Source organism: Scyliorhinus torazame, chromosome 6, assembly GCF_047496885.1.
Source record: "Scyliorhinus torazame isolate Kashiwa2021f chromosome 6, sScyTor2.1, whole genome shotgun sequence".
NCBI lineage: Eukaryota > Metazoa > Chordata > Chondrichthyes > Carcharhiniformes > Scyliorhinidae > Scyliorhinus > Scyliorhinus torazame.
Window position 1 is genome coordinate 161,428,291 of NC_092712.1, and position 21,850 is coordinate 161,450,140.

Genomic DNA, 21,850 nt, shown 5'->3' on the forward strand with positions numbered 1-21,850 from the left:
TATTGGGGAAGTTGAAGTCTCCCATCACAACAACCCTGTTGCTTTCACTCCTTTCCAAAATCTGACCACCTATCTGCTCCCCTATCTCCCGCTGGCTGTTGGGAGGCCTGTAGTAAACCCCCAACATTGTGACTGCACCCTTCTTATTCTTGATCTCTACCCCGATAGACATATGTCAACACCAATTAGGTGGAGGTGATATTGTGTCAATAGTTACAAATCTTATACTATTTTCAAAGATTAGCTGTGTATTTAATATTAGAGTTAGATCATTTGTGTCGTGAGGAAAATAATAAGAAAGCACTTTTCACATAAAGAACTGTGGACACCAGGGGCGTCATTCTCCGATCCCCCCAGCAGGTCGGAGAATGGCCGTTGGCCGCCGTGAATCCCGCCCCCGCCAGTTGCCGAAGTCTCCGGTACCGGAGATTGGGCGGGGGCGGGAATCGGGCCGCACCGGTTGGCCGGCCCCCCCGCTCGATTCTCCGGCCCGGATGGGCCGAAGTCCCGCCAATAAATTGCCTGTCCCGCTGGCGTAAATTAGAGTACCTATTTACCGGCGGGACAAGGCGGCGTGGGCGGGCTTCCGGGGTCCTGGGGGGGAGGCGGGATGATCTGGCCCTGGGGGGTGCCCCCACGGTGGCCTGGCCCGCGATCGGGGCCCACCGATCTGCGGGCGGGCCTGTGCTGTGGGGGCACTCTTTCCCTTCCGCCTCTGCCACGGTCTCCACCATGGCGGAGGCGGAAGAGACTCCCTCCACTGCGCATGCGTGGGAAACTGTCAGCGGCCGCTGACGCTCCAGCGCATGCGTCGCCCCGACATGTCATTTCCGCGCCAGCTGGCGGGGCAACAAAGGCCGTTTCCGCCAGCTGGCGGGGCGGAAATCCCTCCGGCGCCGGCCTAGCCCCTCAATGTTGGCGCTCGGCCCCCAAAGATGCGGAGCATTCCGCACCTTTGGGGCGGCGCGATGCCCGTCTGATTGGTGCCGTTTTGGGCGCCAGTCGGAGGACATCGCGCCGTTTGTGGAGAATTTCGCCCCAGGTTACATAATAATCGCTTATTGACACAAGTAGGCTTCAGTGAAGTTACTGTGAAAAGCCCCTAGTCGCTATATTCCAGCGTCTGTTCGGGGAGGCCAGTACGGGAATTGAACCCGTGCTGCTGCCTTGTTATGCATGACAAGCCAGCTATTTAGCCCAGTATGTTAAACCAGCCCCTATGGGCTGGGGAACATGATTCTAATCCTACACAGTATCAAAATTAGGGAGTACTGAGGCATGCAAAACAATCACAATACAGTTAAGCAGAGACAACATGGTTTTTTGAAAGGTAAATTGTGTTTGACAAATTTGTCAGATTAACTTGAGGTTGCAAATAACCAATTGCATTAAGGGTAACGAGTAGACGTATTATAGTTACATTTCCAAAAGACATTTGATAAGGTGCCACATGAAGAGTTACTCCGAATGATGAGTGAACACAGTTTTGGGGGTGTTTGCATGGGTATAGGACTAGTTAACTACAGGAACCAGAGAGCTGAGATAAATGGTCATTTTCAGGTTGGCAAATGACACTAACACAGTTGCAGTCATAGAATCATAGAATTTACTGTGCAGAAGGGGGCCATTCGGCCCATCGAGTCTGCACCAGCTCTTTGAAAGAGCACCCTACATCTCCATCCTATCCCCATAACCCAGTAATCGCACCCAACACTAAGGGCAATTTAGCATGGTCAATCCACCTAACCTGCACATCTTTGGACTGTGGGAGGAAACCAGAGGAAACCCACACACACACTGGGAGAACATGCAGACTCTGCACGAACAGTGAACAAAGCTGGGAATCGAACCTGGGACCCTGGAGCGGTGAAGCAATTGTGTTACCCACCATGCTAACATGCTGCCAGTCCCGAGGCTTCAAATATTTATGACCTACAATAATTACTTTGATAAAGGGACCACATTTCTCACAGCCAGATTTGCTGATGAGGGCAAAATCACCAGGAACATAGACAAAGTGACATAGAAAGGCTAAGTGTGTCAGCAACAAAATTGCCAGATGGAGTACAATATGGGAAAAGGTGAGGTTGTCCACTTTGGCTGGCAGAATGTAACAGCAGAGTATTAATTAACTGGAGAGAGATTGCAGAATGCTGCAGAGGCGCCTGGGTGTCTTTGTGCATGAATCACAAAATGTGAATGTACTGAGACAGCAAGTAATAAGGACGGCAAATGGAAGTTTGGCCTTCATTGCAAGAGGGATGGAGTAGAAATGTAAATAATATTTGTTACAGGGGTTTGGTGAGACCACTCTTGGGGCACGGAAGTGTGAGTCTGCTGGGAGTAGGAAGTGAGGCGGGCACAGCTAATTCACTGTGTGGGGGGCCAAAGGCCAGCTTCCCAACAACGGAATAAAACTACAGAATAAATTGTTGGTAGATTGATTGTGAGTTCAGCTTCCTGGTTGCTAATGTTAGGAACACCTTTTAAATATGGGGCATGGGCAGCATGGTAGCATAGTAGTTAGCACAATTGCTTCACAGCTCCAGGGTCCCAGGTTCGATTCCCGCCTTGCGTCACTGTCTGTGCGGAGTCTGCATGTTCCCCCCGTGCCTCCGTGGGTTTCCTCCGGGTGCTCTGGTTTCACCCCACAGTCCAAAGATGTGCAGGTTAGGTGGATCGACCATGCTAAATTGCCCTTAGTGTTCAAAATTGCCCTTAATGTTGGGTGCCCTTAGTGTTTACTGGGTTATGGAGATAGGGTGGAGGTGTGGGCTTGGGTAGGGTGCTATTTCTAAGAGCCGCCGGAGCAGACTCGATGGGCTGAATGGCCTCCTTCTTCACTGTAAATTCTATGATTCTATGAATACATTTGTCTGTCATGCATATGCATTAAAAGGCAAATTCAACATAATTAGGGTAACAGAGAGAAAGTAATTGATGGTAGACAGAGTGTTGCAGTGATGAATGGCTGATTGAGGATAATGCAGGACAGTTCCACTGTGCCAGGGGAATCGGGGTATCAGTGTCAACTGCTCAAGGGTAAGGAAGGGTGGATCAAAAGTTCCCAAAGGCAAGGGAAGAATAATGGAGTGAGGGCGGAGGGTAATAAAGAAAGCAGATCCAATTTAAAAACATTTTGGACCAATATTCTTTCATGCCGTTTTTAATATTGTTTTCCTTCTGAATAAATAATGCAGGAAATTGCAGAGTGATGGTATCCATTTCCCGGGTCATTGTGCAAACGTCAACATTCATGGATGAATGAACCTCAAGGGTGGAGTTGACCACAGTGAGACCAAGGCATTGCTGATGCAAAGCTTAGAGCTTCCCTTGACCCAAAACTGCTGAGTTCACAATTAGGGGCCGCAAAGACTGTGTTGACCAGATCTTTGCCTGATTTACGTTCACACTTGCTCTTGCGCGGCTGCAGATGATCTAGACAAGGGTGTCCCAGTACCAGACACAGCAATAACCAGAATACCAACAAGTGGCACTAGCAGAGCATTAGGCAGCCCAGGAGACTGGCAGCCAGGGACTAATGCAATGTCGATCATTTGTGTATTATCAACTACACGGCTGGTGGTTTAATGACCTCCAAATATCAGAGATGTCACAGTCTGGTGAGGATGTCATGAGCTTCCATTATTCAAGAAAACGGATTTCCTTGTGGATTGGGAGACAGCCCAATGCCGATTAGTTTAAACGTCACTGTGACATTGCATTTCTATACCTGTGGGATATTCCAGGGCTCTCCAGTGGGCATGTCTGGTATCTCAAAGGCAGACACTCACAAGTGCATAATGGAATACAGCAATGTCCTGTTCGCAAGAGCCAATGCATTTGTGCGATTCTCCACAGACACTGAGAGCCAGGCAACCAGGTCTGTGAGATTTGCTGCCATTGTGAGAATTATTCTGATAGAAAGGCAATTGACTGCACACATGTGGGGCTATAAACCGCCTGGGATTATTCAGCTTTCATTTTCCAACAACACTATTGCTGTCTCAATGCGCTGCTGCTCTGTGATCACCACAAATGAATCCTTCAGCTGTGTGCTCACATCCCAGGACATTGTCATAACTCATATCCTCAGTCACTCTCAGAGACCAGGGGTGGGATTTCCATCGGCCGACGGCGAATTCAGGAAAAGCGACTGAGTGGAGAATCAGTGTTGACGCTGAAATCGTGGCCGTGTTCACTCAAAATCGCAATGTTCTGGTTCCTCAACAGTGGCATCAATGCATTCTACTCTGTACGTACAGTAACCACCATTTGCAGATCATTAGCGATTTGACCAGGTATTTTCCACGGCCTCCGGGATCCTCCGACCGGGGGAATTCCTGATGGCAAGGTTCACTTATGCTTTTAAAAATCGGGAAACAGGCACCGTGGCTGATGATGGAGAGTGAGGAGGGAGGAGATGCAGAGTTGTGACCTTGGACTGCCGGTCCTGTCACTGGCCGAGCCTGCTTGGGGTGGCTCCTGTGAGGGTCAGCGGGGAGAGGGGGTAGCGGGGAGTGACAGAGTGTGATCAGGGGATGGGCCGTGGCCGGGATGACCCCCACAGGACCAAGGTGACCACCCACCTTGGCCCATGGTTCTGCAATGTGCCACTGGCCGTATGGTGCCGACAACCCCCCCCCCACAACCCACCCAGCCCACCCTCTACCACACTGTCCACGCACCCCACCCTCCGCCATAACAACCCCACCCCCAAACGGCTGCCATCCACCAGCGGAATGCCACACACCACACCACACCCAAGGGCAACACCCACAGTAGCCCCAACAGGAGGGTGCTCGACGTGGGCCAGTAGTGTACCATTGACAAGGGCAGCACTCACCGATGGTACCCCTGGCATCAGGCATGGACGTCAGGGCTAGAGGCCCACTTGGTGACGAGCACCGATAAGGCCATAGGGATAGAGGGGTTTGTGATGTCACCGCCTGCAGACATTGGATATTGGAATTCAGCCAGGAATGGCGTCCTTCCTTCTAGTCACCGCAGGTCTGGGGGATGCACTGAGGCTGTACAAACTGAAGCTGCTCGAGGAGGAGGATCATGCAGCAGCGGAGCGTGTCCCAGTTGCACAGGAGGTAGCCAGTGAGGATGGAGAGCCGGCAGCGCAACAGAACGAGGAGAGGTTGGAATGAGGGACCGCATCAGGCCCTGTGTGTACCAGACCGGGCATGTTGTCGAAGACTCCGGCTGAGCAGACAGACAGTGTGACATATCTGCAAGATCGCAGCATACCTGTCACCGCGGGGGAATTAGGGAGGACATCCGCTCCCGTTGGCCATCAAGGAGATGGTCGCCTTGAATCTCTATGCCATGGGGTCCTTCCAGTGGGGATCTGTCCGCAATCCCAGAGCGCCGAATGCACAGGTGCATCATTGCCGTAACGAAGGCGCTTTATGCCCGGTTGCCACAATACATCAATTTCAATGTGGACCGAGCCCCACCAGGATGGGCAGCACGGTAGCATAGTGGTTAGCACAGTTGCTTCACAGCTCCAGGATCCCAGGATCGATTCTCAGCTGGGGCACTGTCTGTGGGGAGTCTGCACGTTCTCCCCGTGTCTGCATGGGTTTCCTCCGGGTGCTCCGGTTTCCTCCCACAGTCCAAAGATGTGCGGGTTAGGTGGATTGGCCAAGCTAAATTGTCCTTAGTGTCCAAAAAGGTTAAATGGGGGTTACTGGGTTACGGGGATATGGTAGATCAGGCTTGAGTAGGGTGCTCTTTGTAAGGGCCAGTACAGACTCGATGGACCGAATGGCCTCCTTCTGCACTATAAATTCTATGATTCTATGATTCTATGATGCATGGGCAGTTGGGTTAGTAGCCATTGCCGAGATGCCCTGGGTCCAGGGGCTGATCGATGCGATGCATGTCCCCGTACGAGCCTGCAGATGACAGGCAGCTCTTCACAAACTAAAAGGGGTTCCACTCAATCAACGTGCAGCTGGCATGTGACCATGAGACTCACATCAAGCACGTCTTCACCCTATACCCGGGCATTGTGCATGATGCCTTCATCCTGGCATCCTTGACAATTCCCGACTTCTTCGAGGTGCCCCCACCCCCGCTGAAGCGTTGGCCTCTGGGTGACAGGGGCTATCCACTGCGGTCATGGCTGATGACTCCTATCCGGAGGCCACAGATTGAGGCGGTGACCCGCACAATGACAGCCATGTCGTGACCAGGGACATGATTGTGCGGTGCTTCGGCAACCCTGTAGATGAGGTTCAGGTGCCTGGACCGCTCTGGAAGGGCCCTCAAGTACAGCGCTAGGAGAATCTCCCACATAATGGCGGCCTGCTGTATCCTCCACAACATCGCGCAGCAGAGAGGTAACGTACTGGGGGAGGAGGATGAACCTCAGTCCTCGTCTGCCGAGGAGGATGCGGGGGTGGCAGGGGATGGGCAGGACATGGTGCCTTGGTAGGTAGGGAGGCTGCACAAAGTGTCCGCCTGGGACCTCTAATTATCTCGAGGTTCACCAACTAGGGTTCTGACATCCCATCACACCCCTACCGGCCCCATCAGCTCACCACCCCCTCGCATTAACACCTCTCCTGCAGCAGCCCCCACTCCCCCACCCCTTGCAACGCCCTCTGTGATTCCTACCTGCCTTATTATGGATTGCGGGCACTGGCTTGGCTATAACCGCGGATCTGGTCCTGGGGATGGAGGGTGATGACGACCTGCTCTTGTGCACCACACATTTGCCAATGTCTGAGCCCTGCCCACAGTGGCAGTTTCCACCGTCCACCTGGGTGATCCCTGCATGTGAACTGGCCATTCCCTCAGGCGGTCCCACCAAACCCTTGGAGTGCAGAGGCGGGGGCGGGGGGTGGTATGGATGTGGGGCACGGGAGCAGTGACTGCGGGCTGAACTGGAGTCCATGGACCAAGGCCCCTCCGACCCTCTGGTCAGCACCCCACACACCTTTCTGACAGAGCACCGAGGTAGGTTGTAACACAGTGAACGTGCTTATTCTGAACATATATGAACAGGTTTGTGCCCTAGCCACTATCAACATGCTGCACCCAAGCCAACCTAACTGGTGTCTACCTTTCTGGCCTTACGGTACCTAACTCTTGGTCTAGGTGGATGCCCAGGCGGTACATCAGGAGTGGAGGCGGCCTGCTGCGATTACCACCCTGTGACTTGGGTACCCTTCGGGGGCTCGGATGCTGCTCATGTGTCCCAGGTAGCGTGGTGCTGCCCTGTTCTGCCTGCTGCCTGTGTGATGTGACACGGACAGGAGGGGGGTGTCCTCCCCTGCTGGCATCATCGGCACAGATCGCATCACCTCCTCCTCCCGCAGAGTGCCCGATTGTACTGGGCTACTCCATGAGACAGTGGTGTGAGCGGAGGTAACCGCCATCTGGCACTGCCAGTCCTGGAGTCTCGCACTTGGCCCGACCAGGGTCTTCATGCTCGTGGCCAAGGAGTGGACCACCTCCCTCTGGGCTGTGCCGCATCACGCTGTGACTATGCCACCACCGTGTGGGTCTGTGCCACATCAGCCAGTGACTGAGCCATCTCTCTCCGGGTCTGAGCCACCTAACTTTATGTCTGTGTCACGTCGGCCAATGCCCGGCAATGCTGCCGGCGCTCTCTGTCATGACCCGCTGTGAGTGGGCCAGGCGCTGGAGTTCCGCTGCAATGTCCAGGTGGCTCTGGCACATGGCTGCCTGTGGTAGGGCAGCCATGTCCGGGCCCTCAGCCGCCTGCACAAATTGCCCCAGGCCTTGGACATCTTTACCCATGGCTGAAACCTTTGCCCCCAGGGCCTCACCGCAAATGTCACACGTGCGGTGTTGGTCTGAGTGGCACGCAGGGTCGGCACCATCACTTGCTCCTGCTGATGGTTGATTGCTCCGCTATTGATGGGACCACATGTTGCAGAAGCCCAAAACCCACCTGGACAGCAGCTAGTCCCTGAGGTCAGCCCACCCACCGGCCGTCCATCCATTCGGGAGTTGCTACCTCCACCTGCTGTACCGGAGCATGTGTGTGGTGCGCACCAGATAGTGCCCCAGGAGATTTTCACTGAAGTGTCCAACCAGAGTGAGTGTCTCTGGAATGATGGAGGGTGTTGGAGACAGCTGTAATGAAAAGCCGGTGTCCTCCTCGGAATTGAGCTCCAGGGAATCACAGAATGCGACTCAAGGGCATCCGTCACTGTCCACGTCCTCACACTTGCTGTTATCTGCTTGTGTGTCTGGTAGGAGTCGGGAGCGGTGTACACCAAAAGGCCCCATGTCATCGTCAGGAGCTCCTACAAGACACAAGACTGGACAATCGATTGCTTTGGGAGCCGGGCGGGAGTGGAGGTAGTGGGGGGGGTGTGAGAGGAAGGTGGGTGGAGGAGGGTTATGGGGAAATAGTGGTCGTGGAGAGGGTGTGTGGGGTGAGGTGCGTGTGTGGTGTGGGGAAGGTGACACACATGCCATGGGGAACCGCAACTTAGTGGGGTCTCAGTTCCTTACCCGATGCCGACCTTTGCCTTGATGACTGCGATCTCTCTGGGCCTACTGACCATGTCCAGTGCCCTCTGTTCCGCTGCGGTGAGGGGCCACAGGTTCAGTAGTCTCCCTCCAATCTTCTTCCTCTCTAATGGCAATTATGAAAAGTAGGTTATTTAAAGTAGAGAGGTGTTGTTGGAAGTATATAGGGTGGCGTGTATCTGGTGTATTTTTGTGTATAGGGTGGAGTGTATCTGGAGTATTGGATTACTGGAGCAGAGAGCAGTAGAGCGGAGCTGCTGATTGGTTGTTGCGGGGGAAATGTGCATTTGTGCATTGTGGTTACCGTTACTTGAAGGTTTACCTGTGCAAGAGACCCTAGCTGTTCAAGTGAAGGCAAGCATGCAGCAGAGGGCAGTAGAGCGAAGCTGCTGATTGGCTGTTGCGGGGGAAATTCGCATACATGCATTGTGGTTACCGTTACTAGAAGGTGGTTTGTGGAGGAGCTGTTGTCAAGTGACACTTAAACCTGAACACTTCTTCAGTGTTTCCCTCCCTGCCCCCTCCTCTAACCAAAAGAAAAAACAACCGCTGTAAGGATCCAAGCTGAAAGGAAGGCTCGAGGGCAGGAAGAAGTTGAACTGTGATGTCACAGCCTGCAGCTAAGTGATTGACTGATGACTGGTAAGTAGTTTTTCTTTTCCTTGAGGTGTTATCTTGAGGGGTGCAGTGGAGTGGTTGCTGAGTGAGTGCTGACTGAGAAGGGGAGTAAATTTTTTACAAACTTACTGTGGGGAGTTTCCAGCTGAATCCAGTTAGAGTGAGGACAGAGCGACTGCTAGGTAAATAGTAAAGATTTAAATTGTTTGCGCAGGCCCATAACAGTAGATTGCTGTTTTCATGTTGGGCGCAGTGGTTGCTGGTTAAGTGTTTTATTTTTACCTGTATTTAAGTTGGGCAGTTTCTAAACCCTAGACACTACACTTGTAGTATCCCCCACCCTTCCACCTCCTTTAACCTAAGGGGTAGAGTGAAGAACAGGTAAGCTCTTTCTTTCTTTTCTTTTTTTATCTAGAGGGGATGGCAGGGAAGGTACTGCAATGTTCCTGCTGCAGAATGTTTGAGGTGAGGGACGCCGTCAGTGTCCCTGCTGATTTCATCTGTGGGAAGTGCACCCATCTCCAGCTCCTCAGCAACCGCGTTAGGGAACTGGAGCTGGAGCTGGATGAACTTCAGATCATTCGGGAGGCAGAGGTGGTTATAGATAGAAGCTTCAGGGATGTAGTTACTCCGAAGAATAAAGATAGATGGGTGACGGTGAGAGGGGCTGGGAGGAAGCAATCAGTACAGGGATCCCCTGTGGTCGTTCCCCTTAGTAACAAGTATACCACTTTGGATACTGTTGGGAGGGGGATCTTACCAGGGCTAAGCCATGGGGTACAGGTCTCTGGCACAGAGTCTGTCCCTGTTGCTCAGAAGGGAAGGGGGTAGAGGAGTAGAGCATTAGTCATTGGAGACTCCATAGTTAGGGGGATAGACAGGAGATTCTGTGGGAACGAAAGAAACTCGCGGTTGGTGTGTTGCCTCCCAGGTGCCAGGGTCCGTGATGTCTCGGATCATGTTTTCGGGATCCTTAAGGGGGAGGGGGAGCAGCCCCAAGTCGTGGTCCACATAGGTACCAACGACATAGGTAGGAAAAGGGATAAGGATGTAAGGCAGGAATTCAGGGAGCTAGGGTGGAAACTTAGATCTAGGACAAACAGAGTTATTATCTCTGGGTTGTTACCCGTGCCACGTGCTAGAAAGACAGGGAATAAGGAGAGAGAGGAGTTGAACACATGGCTGCAGGGTGGAAGGATGTTACAAGTTACAGAGGGACATAGATAAGCTGCAGCGCTGGGCTGAGAGGTGGCAAATGGAGTTTAATGCAGAAAAGTGTGAGGTGATTCATTTTGGAAGGAATAACAGGAAGACAGAGTACTGGGCTAATGGTAAGATTCTTGGCAGTGTGGATGAGCAGAGAGATCTCGGTGTCCATGTACATAGATCCCTGAAAGTTGCCACCGAGGTTGAGAGGGTTGTTAAGAAGGCGTACAGTGTGTTAGCTTTTATTGGAAGAGGAATTGAGTTTCAGAGCCATGAGGTCATGTTGCAGCTGTACAAAACTCTGGTGCGGACGCATTTGGAGTATTGCGTGCAGTTCTGGTCGCCGCATTATTGGAAGGATGTGGAAGCATTGGAAAGGGTGGCGGGAAGATCTTATGAGTGAAGGCTGAGGGACGTGAGGCTGTTTTCGTTAGTGAGAAGAAGGATAAGAGGTGACTTAATTGAGGCACACAAGATGATCAGAGGATTAGATAGGGTGGACAGTGAGAGCCTTTTTCCTCGGATGGTGATGCCAAGCACGAGGGGACATAGCTTTAAATTGAGGGGAGATAGATGTAGGACAGATGTCAGAGGTAGGTTCTTTACTCAGAGAGTAGTCAGGGTGTTGAATGCCCTGCCTGCAACAGTAGTGGACTCGCCAACACTAAGGACATTCAAATGGTCATTGGATAGACATATGGACAGTAAGGGAATAGTGTAGATGGGCTTTAGAGTGGTTTCATAGGTCGGCGCAACATCAAGAGCCGAAGGGCCTGTACTGCGCTGTAATGTTCTATGTTCTATGTTCTATAGGGTGTAGTGTATCTGGAGTATTGGAGTGTATAGGGTGTAGTGTATCTGGAGTACTGGATTGTATAGGTTGGAGTGTATCTGGAGTACTGGAGTGCATAATGTGGAGTGTATCTGGAGTACTGGAGTGTATAGGTTGGAGTGTATCTGGAGTACTGGAGTGCATAGGGTGGAGTGTATCTGGAGTACTGAAGTGTATATGGTGGAGTGTATCTGGAGTAGTGGAGTGTATAGGGTGGAATGTATCTGGAGTACTGGAGTGTGTAAGGTGGAGTGTATCTGGAGTACTGAAGTGTATAGGTTGGAGTGTATCTGTCTGGAGTACTGGAGTGTATAGGATGGACTGTATCTGGAGTACTGGAGTGTATAGGTTATAAGACCATAAGACCATAAGACATAGGAGCGGAAGTAAGGCCATTCGGCCCATCGAGTCCACTCCACCATTCAATCATGGCTGATTTCAACTCCATTTACCCGCTGGTTGGAGTGTATTTGGAGTACTGGAGTGTTTAGGATGGAGTGTATCTGGAGTACTGGAGTGTTTAGGTTGGAGTGTATCTGGAGTACTGTAGTGTATAGGATGGAGTGTATCTGGAGTACTGGAGTGTATAGGGTGGAGTGTATCTGGAGTACTGGAGTGTATAGGGAGACTTCGGCGGGGGCGGGATTCACGGCGGCCAACGGCCATTCTCCGACCCGGCGGGGGGTCGGAGAATGACGCCCCTGGTATCCAACAATCCTGAGTTAGGGTTTTTTTTAACGTGGAATTGACTTTTAAATATTCTCTCATAATGTGCAATGATTTTTTTCAAAGAAAAATTCACTCACAATAAAGCATATTCTATTTTAGGCACTTGAGTCCAACATTATGTAAGAAGGATCCAAGCCAAAACAAGGTCCAGTACACACATCTCCTGGGATGTATTTAAATAGGTGTCTCTCTGGCAGATTAATAATCAGGGAAGAAGGTTTCAATGGACAGTAATAAGTTGGAAGCTCACCGTGCACGACTGCTTAGTTTATCACAACAGTCACAACTATCAGTTATTTTCTCCTTGATGTACATTGTTTCAAACGTTAATTCAAAAGGGAGTCAGACAGAAAACAGGAAATTACAGGCCAGTTAGACTAACAGGTTTCTCGGGAAAATGTTAGAAGCTGTCATTAAAAATGTGACCGGGCACTTGGAAAGATTCAAGCCAATCCGATAGAGCCAACCTGGTTTTGTGGAAAGGAAGTCATGTTTATCCAATTTATTGGAGCTCTTTGAAGGAGTCGCATGTGCTGTGTCTAAAGGGGAACTGCTGGATGTACTGTTCTTAAATTTACAGAAGACATTTTCTCAGGTGCCACAGCAAAGGTTATTGCCAAAAATTAAAGCTCATAGTGTACAGGATAACATATTGGCATAGATAGAAGATTGTCTAGCTAACAGGAAACAGACATAAATGAGTCATCTTCTGGTTGGTGGGGTGTAACGAGTGGTGTACCACAGCGATCAAAGCTGGGGCTTCAACCTTTTTCAATTTATATAACTGAATTGGATGAAGAGACTCAAGGTATGGTTGTTAAATTTGATGATCACACAAGGATAGGTAGGAAAATAAGTATGAAGAGGACGTAAGGAGGCTACAAAGGGACACAAATAGGTTTCGTGATTGGGCACAAATCTGACACATGGAGTATAATGTGGGAAAATGTGAAATTGTCTATTTTTGCAACAAGAATAAAAAAGAAGCTTATAGTCGAAATGATGATAGATTGTAGGGAAGAGGGGGGATCGCTGTGTCCTAGTGCAGTGTTTTTCAAACTTTTTTTCCTGGCACTCACTTTTATCAACCGTTCGACCTTAGGGACCCATGCTGACTTTTGCGACCCACGCCGTCTGACCTTCGCAACCCATGCCGTCCGACCTTCACAACTCTCGCCGCCTGACATTAGGTTTTAAACTTTCATTTGCCAGTACTTCCCTGAATATAATACACATGGGCTTTGCATTCTGATTTGCAAAGGCAAAATTAACAAGGCCATACCTCCAGAAGTCATCTTTATACTGCTTTGTTCCCAATTTTGTTCCTTCTCAATTGTTCACCAGAGGCCCTGGAGCTCTGGATATAACTCACAGCAGCACTGCTTTGTCCTGCCGTGGACTCTACTGAGAAGTTCTCTCTAGCCGATTCAATTGTGAGATCCTGGCCTGTTTGTGTCTCTGACCTTCTCTTCCTTCATTACAGAATTATCTTTCTTCAGTTTTTCACACAGCCCTGTTGCTTGCTTGCTGGCAGCTACCAAATGGACAAATCTCTCGTCTGTGGCTTTGTGCCCAGAGCACATGATATCAGTGTACGGGTGCGTGACCTGCTCTCTGCCGCTGCTTCTGGTAGGGAGACTCCATCGATTTGTAAAAACAATCTCACCCTCGGATAATGTGCTGACATCAGGAGTAGGCAGTCTGGCCTGCTGAGCTGCAGCCCTGCTCATTGCTAGATCCGGCTGAGAGGGTACACATGTGTGGGACGGCTGGCATTCTTGAAAGTCGATCACAGCCATTGCGCACTTCTTCCTACTTTCGGAAAGTGGCAAACGATTGCTCTGCGACCCTCCTGACACCTACCCATGACCCAACCGCAGGTCATGACCCTTAGTTTCAAAAGGATTGTCCTTGTGCATGAATCACTTAAGGCTGGTATACAGGTACAGCAAGTAATTAGGAAAGCTAATAGAATGTTATTGTTTATTGTGAGGGAAATTGATTACAAAAGTAGGGAGGATATGCTTCAATTGTACAGACATTAGTGAGCCACAGAGTATTTTGTAAAATATGGGGCAAAATTCTCCCCCAATGGCGCAATGTCCGCCGACTGGCGCCAAAAGCGGCGCCAATCAGACGGGCAGCGCGCCGGCCCAAAGGTGCGGAATGCTCCGCATCTTTGGGGGCCGAGCCCCAACATTGAGGGGCTAGGCCGACGCCAGAGGGATTTCCGCCCCGCCAGCTGGCAGAAATGGCGTTTGTTGCGGAAATGCGGCGCATGCGCGGGAGCGTCAGCGGCCGCCGACAGTTTCCCGTGCATGCGCAGTGGGGAGAGTCACTTCCTCCTCCGCCATGGTGGCGACCGTGGCGGAGGCGGAAGGGAAAGAGTGCCCCCATGGCACAGGCCCGCCCGCGGATCGGTGGGCCCCGATCGGGGGCCAGGCCACCGTGAGGGCACCCCCCGGGGTCAGATCGCCCCGCGCCCCCCCCAGGACCCCGGAGCCCACCCACGCCACCTGGTCCCGCCGGTAAATACCAGCTTTGATTTACGCCGGCGGGACAGGCAATTTCTGGGCGGGACTTCGGCCCATCCGGGCCGGAGAATTGAGCGTGGGGTCCCGCCAACCGGCGCGGCCCAATTCCCGCCCCCGCCCAATCTCCGGTACCGGAGACTTCGGCGGGGGCGGGGGCGGGATTCACGGCGGCCAACGGTCATTCTCCGACCCGCTGGGGGGTCGGAGAATGACGCCCAAGGTCTCCAGATTTAAGGAAAGATGTAAATGCTTCAGAAGCAGATCACAGACTTATCAGATGAATGTAAGGAATAGGCAGATTCTTCTGAGAAAAGATTGGAGAAGTTAGGTTTGTATCCACCAAAGTTTAGAAGAGTAAGAGGCAATTTGTTCAAAACCTTGCAGATCCGGAGGGGTATTGGCAGGGTGGACGTAGAGAGGATATTTACTCTTGTGGGAGAAGCTTGAACTAGGGATCACTGTTTAAAAATAATTGGTGACTCAGTTAAGATAGTGATGAGGAAAAATATTTAGTGCGCGATTCAACGGCCTCGTCACGCCCAACTTGGTGTCAAGACAAGACTGTTGAATCTCACAAGAGGCACCTTGCGGAGTTTGCAACACTCAAAACATCACACAATATTCAGCGGAATCCCACGAGGCGTTGTGATTTGGATTGTGCTCTCGCTGTGCTAGATCCAGGTGCGCATGTTTAAATGAGCCACTGAGCCGGTCTGGGATTGACCGGCCTTCAGTAAGGCCTGAACCAGGCGCCGTTTGATACTGGTTCACAAAGTCATGAACCAGTTGTGATGGCACCTGGGGGGGGGGGGCGGGGTGGGTGTAATTGTGGTGTTGAGGCCTCTGACTGGTCGACACTGTGCAGGGTAATACCTTGGCACTACCCCTGGCACCCGGGCGCACTGGCACTACTAATTTGGCACCTTGGCACTGCCAGCCTGCTACCCTGATGTTGCCAGGGTGCCCAGGTGGCATATCCAGGCTGGGACGGTCACTGCCAAGCTGGCAGACTGGCAGTTCCAAGGCGCCAGGTTGCCCATGTCAGGGTTGTGCCCTTGGGGGCCATGCCCGTACGAGGTGGGGTGGGGGTGCTCGAGGACCCTGGGAGCGGGACATTGGATGAGATGGTCGGGGTCCGAAGGCTGCGGTGTGGGAGCTGAGTGGATCAAAAGATTAATGGCAGCCCCGATCCGCAAGTAGTCTTCTGCGAGTAGAAATTACTTAAAGAGTGGCCTTGACAGGGAGTTTCTAGCCAGGCCAAAAAAAATGGCAAGATGCCTTTGAGTAGCGGGGTCTTTCTCAACCATGCAGGCACAGAAAGGCACCCCGGTAAACAAGCCGTTTTAAATCCACTGAATCGCACCCTTAAGGTTATGAGTCTCTGGAACTCACTTCCTCAAAAAGCAGTGGAAGCAAAATCTTTGAATATTTTTAAAGCAGAGCTATATAGATTCTTAATTTATAAGGGGGTGAAAGGTTATCCGGGAGGCAGCTATATGAGATTAAGGTTAGAGTCAGATCAGTCATGTTCCGGTTATTGTACATTTGTAGATACCAATCAACATGAAATAAAAAAGGAGTTTCCTGGGTTTGTGCAATTACTTTAAGCATTTCAGAGGAGTGTGCAGAGACCATTGAAATTTGCAATAAACCACAAAAACAAAAATGGTGGCGACAAGTCAGACAGCATCTATATGATGTTTGGGTTCTGATGAAGGGTCACATGTCAGAATCATTGACTGGTTTGTGCTCTTTCGACAGATGCTGCCTGGCCTGCTCAGTATCTCCAACTATTTCGATTATTGTTTAGATTTCCAGCATCTGCAGTATTTTGGGTTTTTGCTCATAGGGAAAGCTGCATCTGGGATTGGGGGAAGTGAACAGATTGATGCCTGAAAATAATTTTTTTAAATCCTTCTTTAGTGAGTCATGACAGGATTAAGAAACCTATGTTGAGACAGGATGTACATGAATAGAATCGGCAGAATTCTATCCCGAAAAAGCAACAAAAACAATCAGCTTATTAATTAAACAATAAATACCTTCAGTGACTTAATTTTGAAACCGAAGAATTGAGCCCATAATGTCCTGAGTGAGGTTAAAGTGGAATCTTCAGATCTCAGTGCATCTTCCCACCCACCAAGCATGATGTCTCTCAGGCACGAATTACTACTGGTTTTTAAAAACAGGAACCAGACATCATGACGGTGAATCAAGGGGAAGTGTTTTCCAGAGCAAATGTATTCTGCTGTTACAACTCAAGGTGTGGTACATGTAAATTCTAATGCTGCATCTAATTGCTTGTTGGAACTCTTGTACTATTGAAGGCTGATGCCGATGGGACCATCAAAAGGGAACTTCATTAACAGGGCAGAGATAACAATTAAAAGGCAATTTACTCCAGGAATATTAAATGAAGGATTATTGGAGGAATGATAAGGTTACTCAGAACCTCTGGTTACACGAAGAATGTAAATATGATGCTACTGAAACCAGTAAAATTGATGATTTAAGAGGAACCAAACAAGATTTCAGGTTCAACATATTTCTGGAAGTGATGGTGACAGGAAGAAAAACAAGGCTCATCTCAGGGTTTGTTTTCATAGGTCAAGATATTTCTGATGTGGAATTTGTTGAAACTCACAAAGGAAACAAGATGGTAAATAAAATACAATTCAGATTCCACACCCGGGCTGCAATTTAGCATCGGTGCTGGCCATGGGCACAAATCCCGTAATAGCTGTGAAATCTCACGAGTGGCCAAAGTAGGGGTTGCATGGCGAGATTTTGTTTTGGGATCTTTGATGGTGTGATCAGGATCACTTGGGAAGGTTGCATCCCCGTGTTATGTCCTAACATATGCAGAAGATCTAAAGTCAATTAGGAATTACACATAATGTTGAAAGTAAAAGACAGTTTCAGATTCAAAATATTTTAGAAAATGAATCAGTTTCCATGTGCCATGGGAATGTAATATTACAGTGCTTCCACTATAAACAGACCGCATGGACAGGCCAATGACATTTACTCAGTTTCTAAGTGAACTGTGTGTAGGCCCCGCATGTTCCAAGACATGGAGACCCACATTCAAATGACGCTTTATAGCACAGTAAGTCGACTTTTGGTCAGATTATATAGTTGGACTGGTTTGGACATGTGATCAAATATGCAGAAGTGAATAAGTATATTCTTGTGGTTAAAGCCTCTTCACTGAATGGGTAGGAAGATTTTCCACATCCAAATATCCTTCAGAGATCACCGTCATCCTGCTAATTAATCTCATGTTCAGGAGATGGGAGCAACTCCAGCACATAGAATCTGACCAGGTTCAGAATTGATGTAAATAAAAGCAAATTATTTCAGATGCTGGACTCTGAAACACAAACAGAAAATACTGGAAAATCTCAGCAGGTCTGACATCATCTGTGGTGAGAAAATGGAGCTAACGTTTCAAGTCTGGACGACTCTTCATCAAAGCTGCATTCGTTGACGTATCAGGTTTGGGTCGACCTGAAGCCCTAAAGCTAGGACAAAAGCTTCATGTTGCATTCTCTGGACAGGTTGTTACATTAATCACACAGTAACCAATCATCTTAAAAAATCAGATGAACACTGCTGTGGAAAGAATGAAGATATTAATTACCTGCAATTTGAATGACGCCATCTGGGGCTTGTATCCAGGGAGATTTCATCTCCTCTCACCTCCAATTACCTGGATTGGCTCCTGTCCCAAGTGCCTCAAATTCAAAATTCTCTTGAAATCCCTTCACAAACTCTTCCCTCTCCATCTCTGTCATCTTTTCCAACCCTAACCAGCAACCAGCCAATACCAACTACGAGTCCTCCAATCCTGACCCTTGACTCTTGTGCATTTCCAGCATATTTACCCCATCATTGGCAGCTGTGTCTCAGCCACTGAGGTTTCTTGTTCTGAAAATTTCCATGTAAATCTGTTAAAATCCACTGCAAATTACTCCTGAAAATTTCTCCTTGATTTGTTAATGAATTATTTTGAAAGATCCTGTGATTTTATCCTGTGAAAGATCTTGGGGCATTTTTCTGGTTTATTGATGCACAGAATTTTTCCTTCCTACAAGTGGTTTTATCTTTAGGTCTACCTGAGCTTGTCGGTGAAGTTAAGATACATGTTAGTTTAATCCATAAAATTGAACATTATTAATGCTTGAGATTCCACTGGGACTTACAGCAAAGCAAACAAACTGACTTCAATGTGATAACAAAATCTCCTCCAAGGTTACAGTTCGTATAATAACACAGCTAAGAGGTTCTTAGTAAGATGTTCTTACCTTGTTAGTTGTCACTACTGTTTAATCACTTTCCTAGGAAAGGAAAGAAGAAGTGATACAGATTAATTCACATCAATCATCTAAAACACTTATGAAATTACAGTTATCAGGGGCGACATTCTCCGACTCCCCGCCGGGTTGGAGAATCGCCGGGGGCTGGCGTGAATCCCACCCCCGCCGGTTGCCGAAGTCTCCGGCACCGGAGATTCGGCGGGGGCGGGAATCGCGCCGCGCCAGTTGGCGGGCCCCCCCGTTCGATTCTCCGGCCCGGATGGGTCGAAGTCCCGTCGATAAATTGCATGTCCCGCCGGCGTAAATTGAACCACCTACCTTACCGGCAGGACAAGGCGGCGTGGGCGGGCTCCGGGGTCCTGGGGGGGACGCGAAACGATCTGGCCCCGGGGGGTGCCCCCACGGTGGCCTGGCCCGCGATCGGGGCCCACCGGTCCGCGGGCGGGCCTGTGCTGTGGGGGCACTCTTTCCCTTCCGCCTCCGCCACGGTCTCCACCATGGCAGAGGCGGAAGAGACTCCCTCCACTGCGCATGCGTGGGAAACTGTTAGCGGCCGCTGACGCTCCCGCGCATGCGTCGCCTGGAAATGTCATTTCAGCTGGCGCGGGGCACCAAAGGCCTTTTCCGCCAGCTGGCGGGGCGGAAATTCCTCCGGCGTCGGCCTAGCACCTCAATGTTGAGGCTCGGCCCCCAAAGATGCGGAGCATTCCGCACCTTTGGGGCGGCGCAATGCCCGTCTGATTGGTGCCGTTTTGGGCGCCAGTCGGCGGACATCGCGCCGTTTCCGGAGAATTTCACCCCAGGTGTTAGAAGGACCAAAGTTGACAGGCAGATGAACCATGCAGCTGTCTCTGTTCAAACACCAATCTACACTCTGCTCAATGCAACACACCTCCATCACTCACTCAGCAACACTTCACAGGACACTGGACTCACACCTAACAGCCACTTCTCCCTTACACACCCACCAATTCTATCAGCCTCACACTCATCTGATTAAATGGATCCAAGCCAGATAAAGTAGAAAACAAGACACAAATCTTGGGCGTCATTCTCCGACCCTCCAGAGGGTCGGAGAATGGCCGTTGGCCGCCGTGAATCCCGCCCCCGCCGGTTGCCGAAGTCTCCGAAGGTAGAAAAGTCGGCGGGGCGTTAATGTCGCCGCTGCCGCGGAGAATGTCACGGGTCTGCGCAAGGCAGCCGATTTTCGGCCTGCCGATATTCTCCCTTCCGGATGGGCCGAAGTCCCGTCGACGTGATGACCGTTCACGTCGACGTAAATTAAACCTCCTTTTCATCGGCGTGACCCTGTGCTCCAGGTTCACGCCAACCAGCGTGGAGGTGAGTGACGGCCTGGGGGGTTGGCTCTGGGCAGGCGATGGCGTGGCCGCAGTCTGAATGCGTGAGGAGAGGTGGGTCTCGGGTTGTGTGTGTGTGTGTGCGGCGGGGGGGGGGGGGGGGGGTGGTTAGAGTAGGCTGGGCTCCGGGGGAGTGCCGGGAGGGGGTCCGTGCCGGGGTGGAGGTTGGGGGGGGGTCCGTGCCGGGGAGGGGGATGGGGGGTCCGTGCCGGGGTGGAGGTTGGGGGGGGTCCGTGCCAGGGAGGGGGATGGGGGGTCCGTGCCGGGCTGGAGGTTGGGAGGCGGTCCATGCCGGGGAGGGGGATGGGGGGTCCGTGCCGGGGTGGAGGTTGGGGGGGGGTCCGTGCTGGGGAGGGGGATGGGGGGTCCATGCCGGAGTGGAGGTTGGGGGGGGTCCGTGCCGGGGAGGGGGATGGGGGGTCTGTGCCGGGGTGGAGGTTGGGGGGGTCCGTGCCGGGGAGTGGGATGGGGGGTCCGTGCCGGGGCGGAGGTTGGGGGGGGTCCGTGCTGGGGAGGGAGATGGGGGGTCCGTGCCGTGGTGGAAGTTGGGAGGGGTCCGTGCCGGGGAGGGGGATGGGGGGTCCGTGCCGGGGTGGAGGTTGGGGGGGGGGGGGTCCGTGCCGGGGTGGAGGTTGGGGGGGGGATTCGTGCCGGGGTGGAGGTTGGGGGGGGGTCCGTGCCGGGGAGGGGGATGGGGGGTCCGTGCCGGGTTGCAGGTTGGGGGGGGGGTCCATGCCGGGGAGGGGGATGGGGGGTCCGTGCCGGAGTGGAGGTTGGGGGCGTTGTCTGTGCCGGGGAGGGGGATGGGGGGTCCGTGTTAGGGAGGAGGTTGGGGGGGGGGGTCCGTGCCGGGGAGGGGGATGGGGGTTCCGTGCCGGTGTGGAGGTTGGGGGGGGGGGTCCGTGCCGGGGTGGAGGTTGGGGGGGGTCCGTGCCGGGGAGGGGGATGGGGGGTCCGTGCCGGGGTGGAGGTTGGGGGGGGGGGTCCGTGCCGGGGTGGAGGTTGGGGGGGGTCCGTGCCGGGGAGGGGGATGGGGGGTCCGTGCCGGGTTGCAGGTTGGGGGGGGGGTCCATGCCGGGGAGGGGGATGGGGGGTCCGTGCCGGGGTGGAGGTTGGGGGGGGTGTCCGTGCCGGGGAGGGGGATGGGGGGTCCATGCCGGGGTGGAGGTTGGGGGGGGGTCCGTGCCGGGGAGGGGGATGGGGGGTCCGTGCCGGGGTGGAGGTTGGGGGGTGTCCGTGCCGGTGTGGGGGATGGTGGGTCCGTGCCGGGGAGGGGGATGCGAGGGCAAGTGAGTTGGTCCACCTGGCCAGGTGACAGCCTCCAACAGTTGGACCCATGTGGTCCATGCCACCTGGATGGGGGGGAAGGAGGGGATATGGGCAATGATGACATGTCGTCGTTCCCCTCCCCCACCAGGCCGTCATGTTTTCCGATCATCCAACGATGTTGGCCGCCGTGGCGGCAGCCGCTCATGTCTATGTGGCCCTGGATGAGGAGGAGGAGGAGGAGGAGGAGCGTGCCAGAGAGGCGGCGCAGGCTGCCGCAGAGGGACAGGTGGCAGCTGCCCAGGCTGGAGGGACACCTGACCGACAGGACGAGGAGGGGGAGGAGGACGTCGCGGATCCACGGCAACGGAGGCACCCGAGGGCGCCCCGTGTGTACCGGCCCCGGCAGTCATACCAGGACCTCACGGACCGGGAATGCAGGAGGAGACTCCGGATGAGGCGGGAAAC

The 21,850-nt window shown here is 52.1% G+C and overlaps 1 protein-coding gene across 8 annotated transcripts in view; it reads right to left on the reverse strand.

Moving 5' to 3' along the window:
- Positions 1 to 21,850, reverse strand: part of LOC140425109 (kappaPI-actitoxin-Avd3b-like) — a 102,612-nt gene that overhangs the window by 64,371 nt on the left and 16,391 nt on the right. For 4 of the 8 annotated variants that reach the window (XM_072509022.1, XM_072509020.1, XM_072509018.1 and 1 more), the window contains exon 2: positions 18,747 to 18,779. The exons of 1 other annotated variant lie outside the window; for it this stretch is intronic. Coding sequence is in view for 5 of the 7 variants with exons in the window: in XM_072509020.1 (XP_072365121.1) it covers positions 18,768 to 18,779 (12 nt within the window). In the remaining 2 variants the exon portion in view is untranslated. Of the gene's footprint in view, positions 1 to 8,502; positions 8,627 to 18,746; positions 18,780 to 21,850 lie in introns of all 8 variants that reach the window. 3 more of the 8 variants (XM_072509021.1, XM_072509019.1, XM_072509016.1) reach the window with 1 other exon arrangement.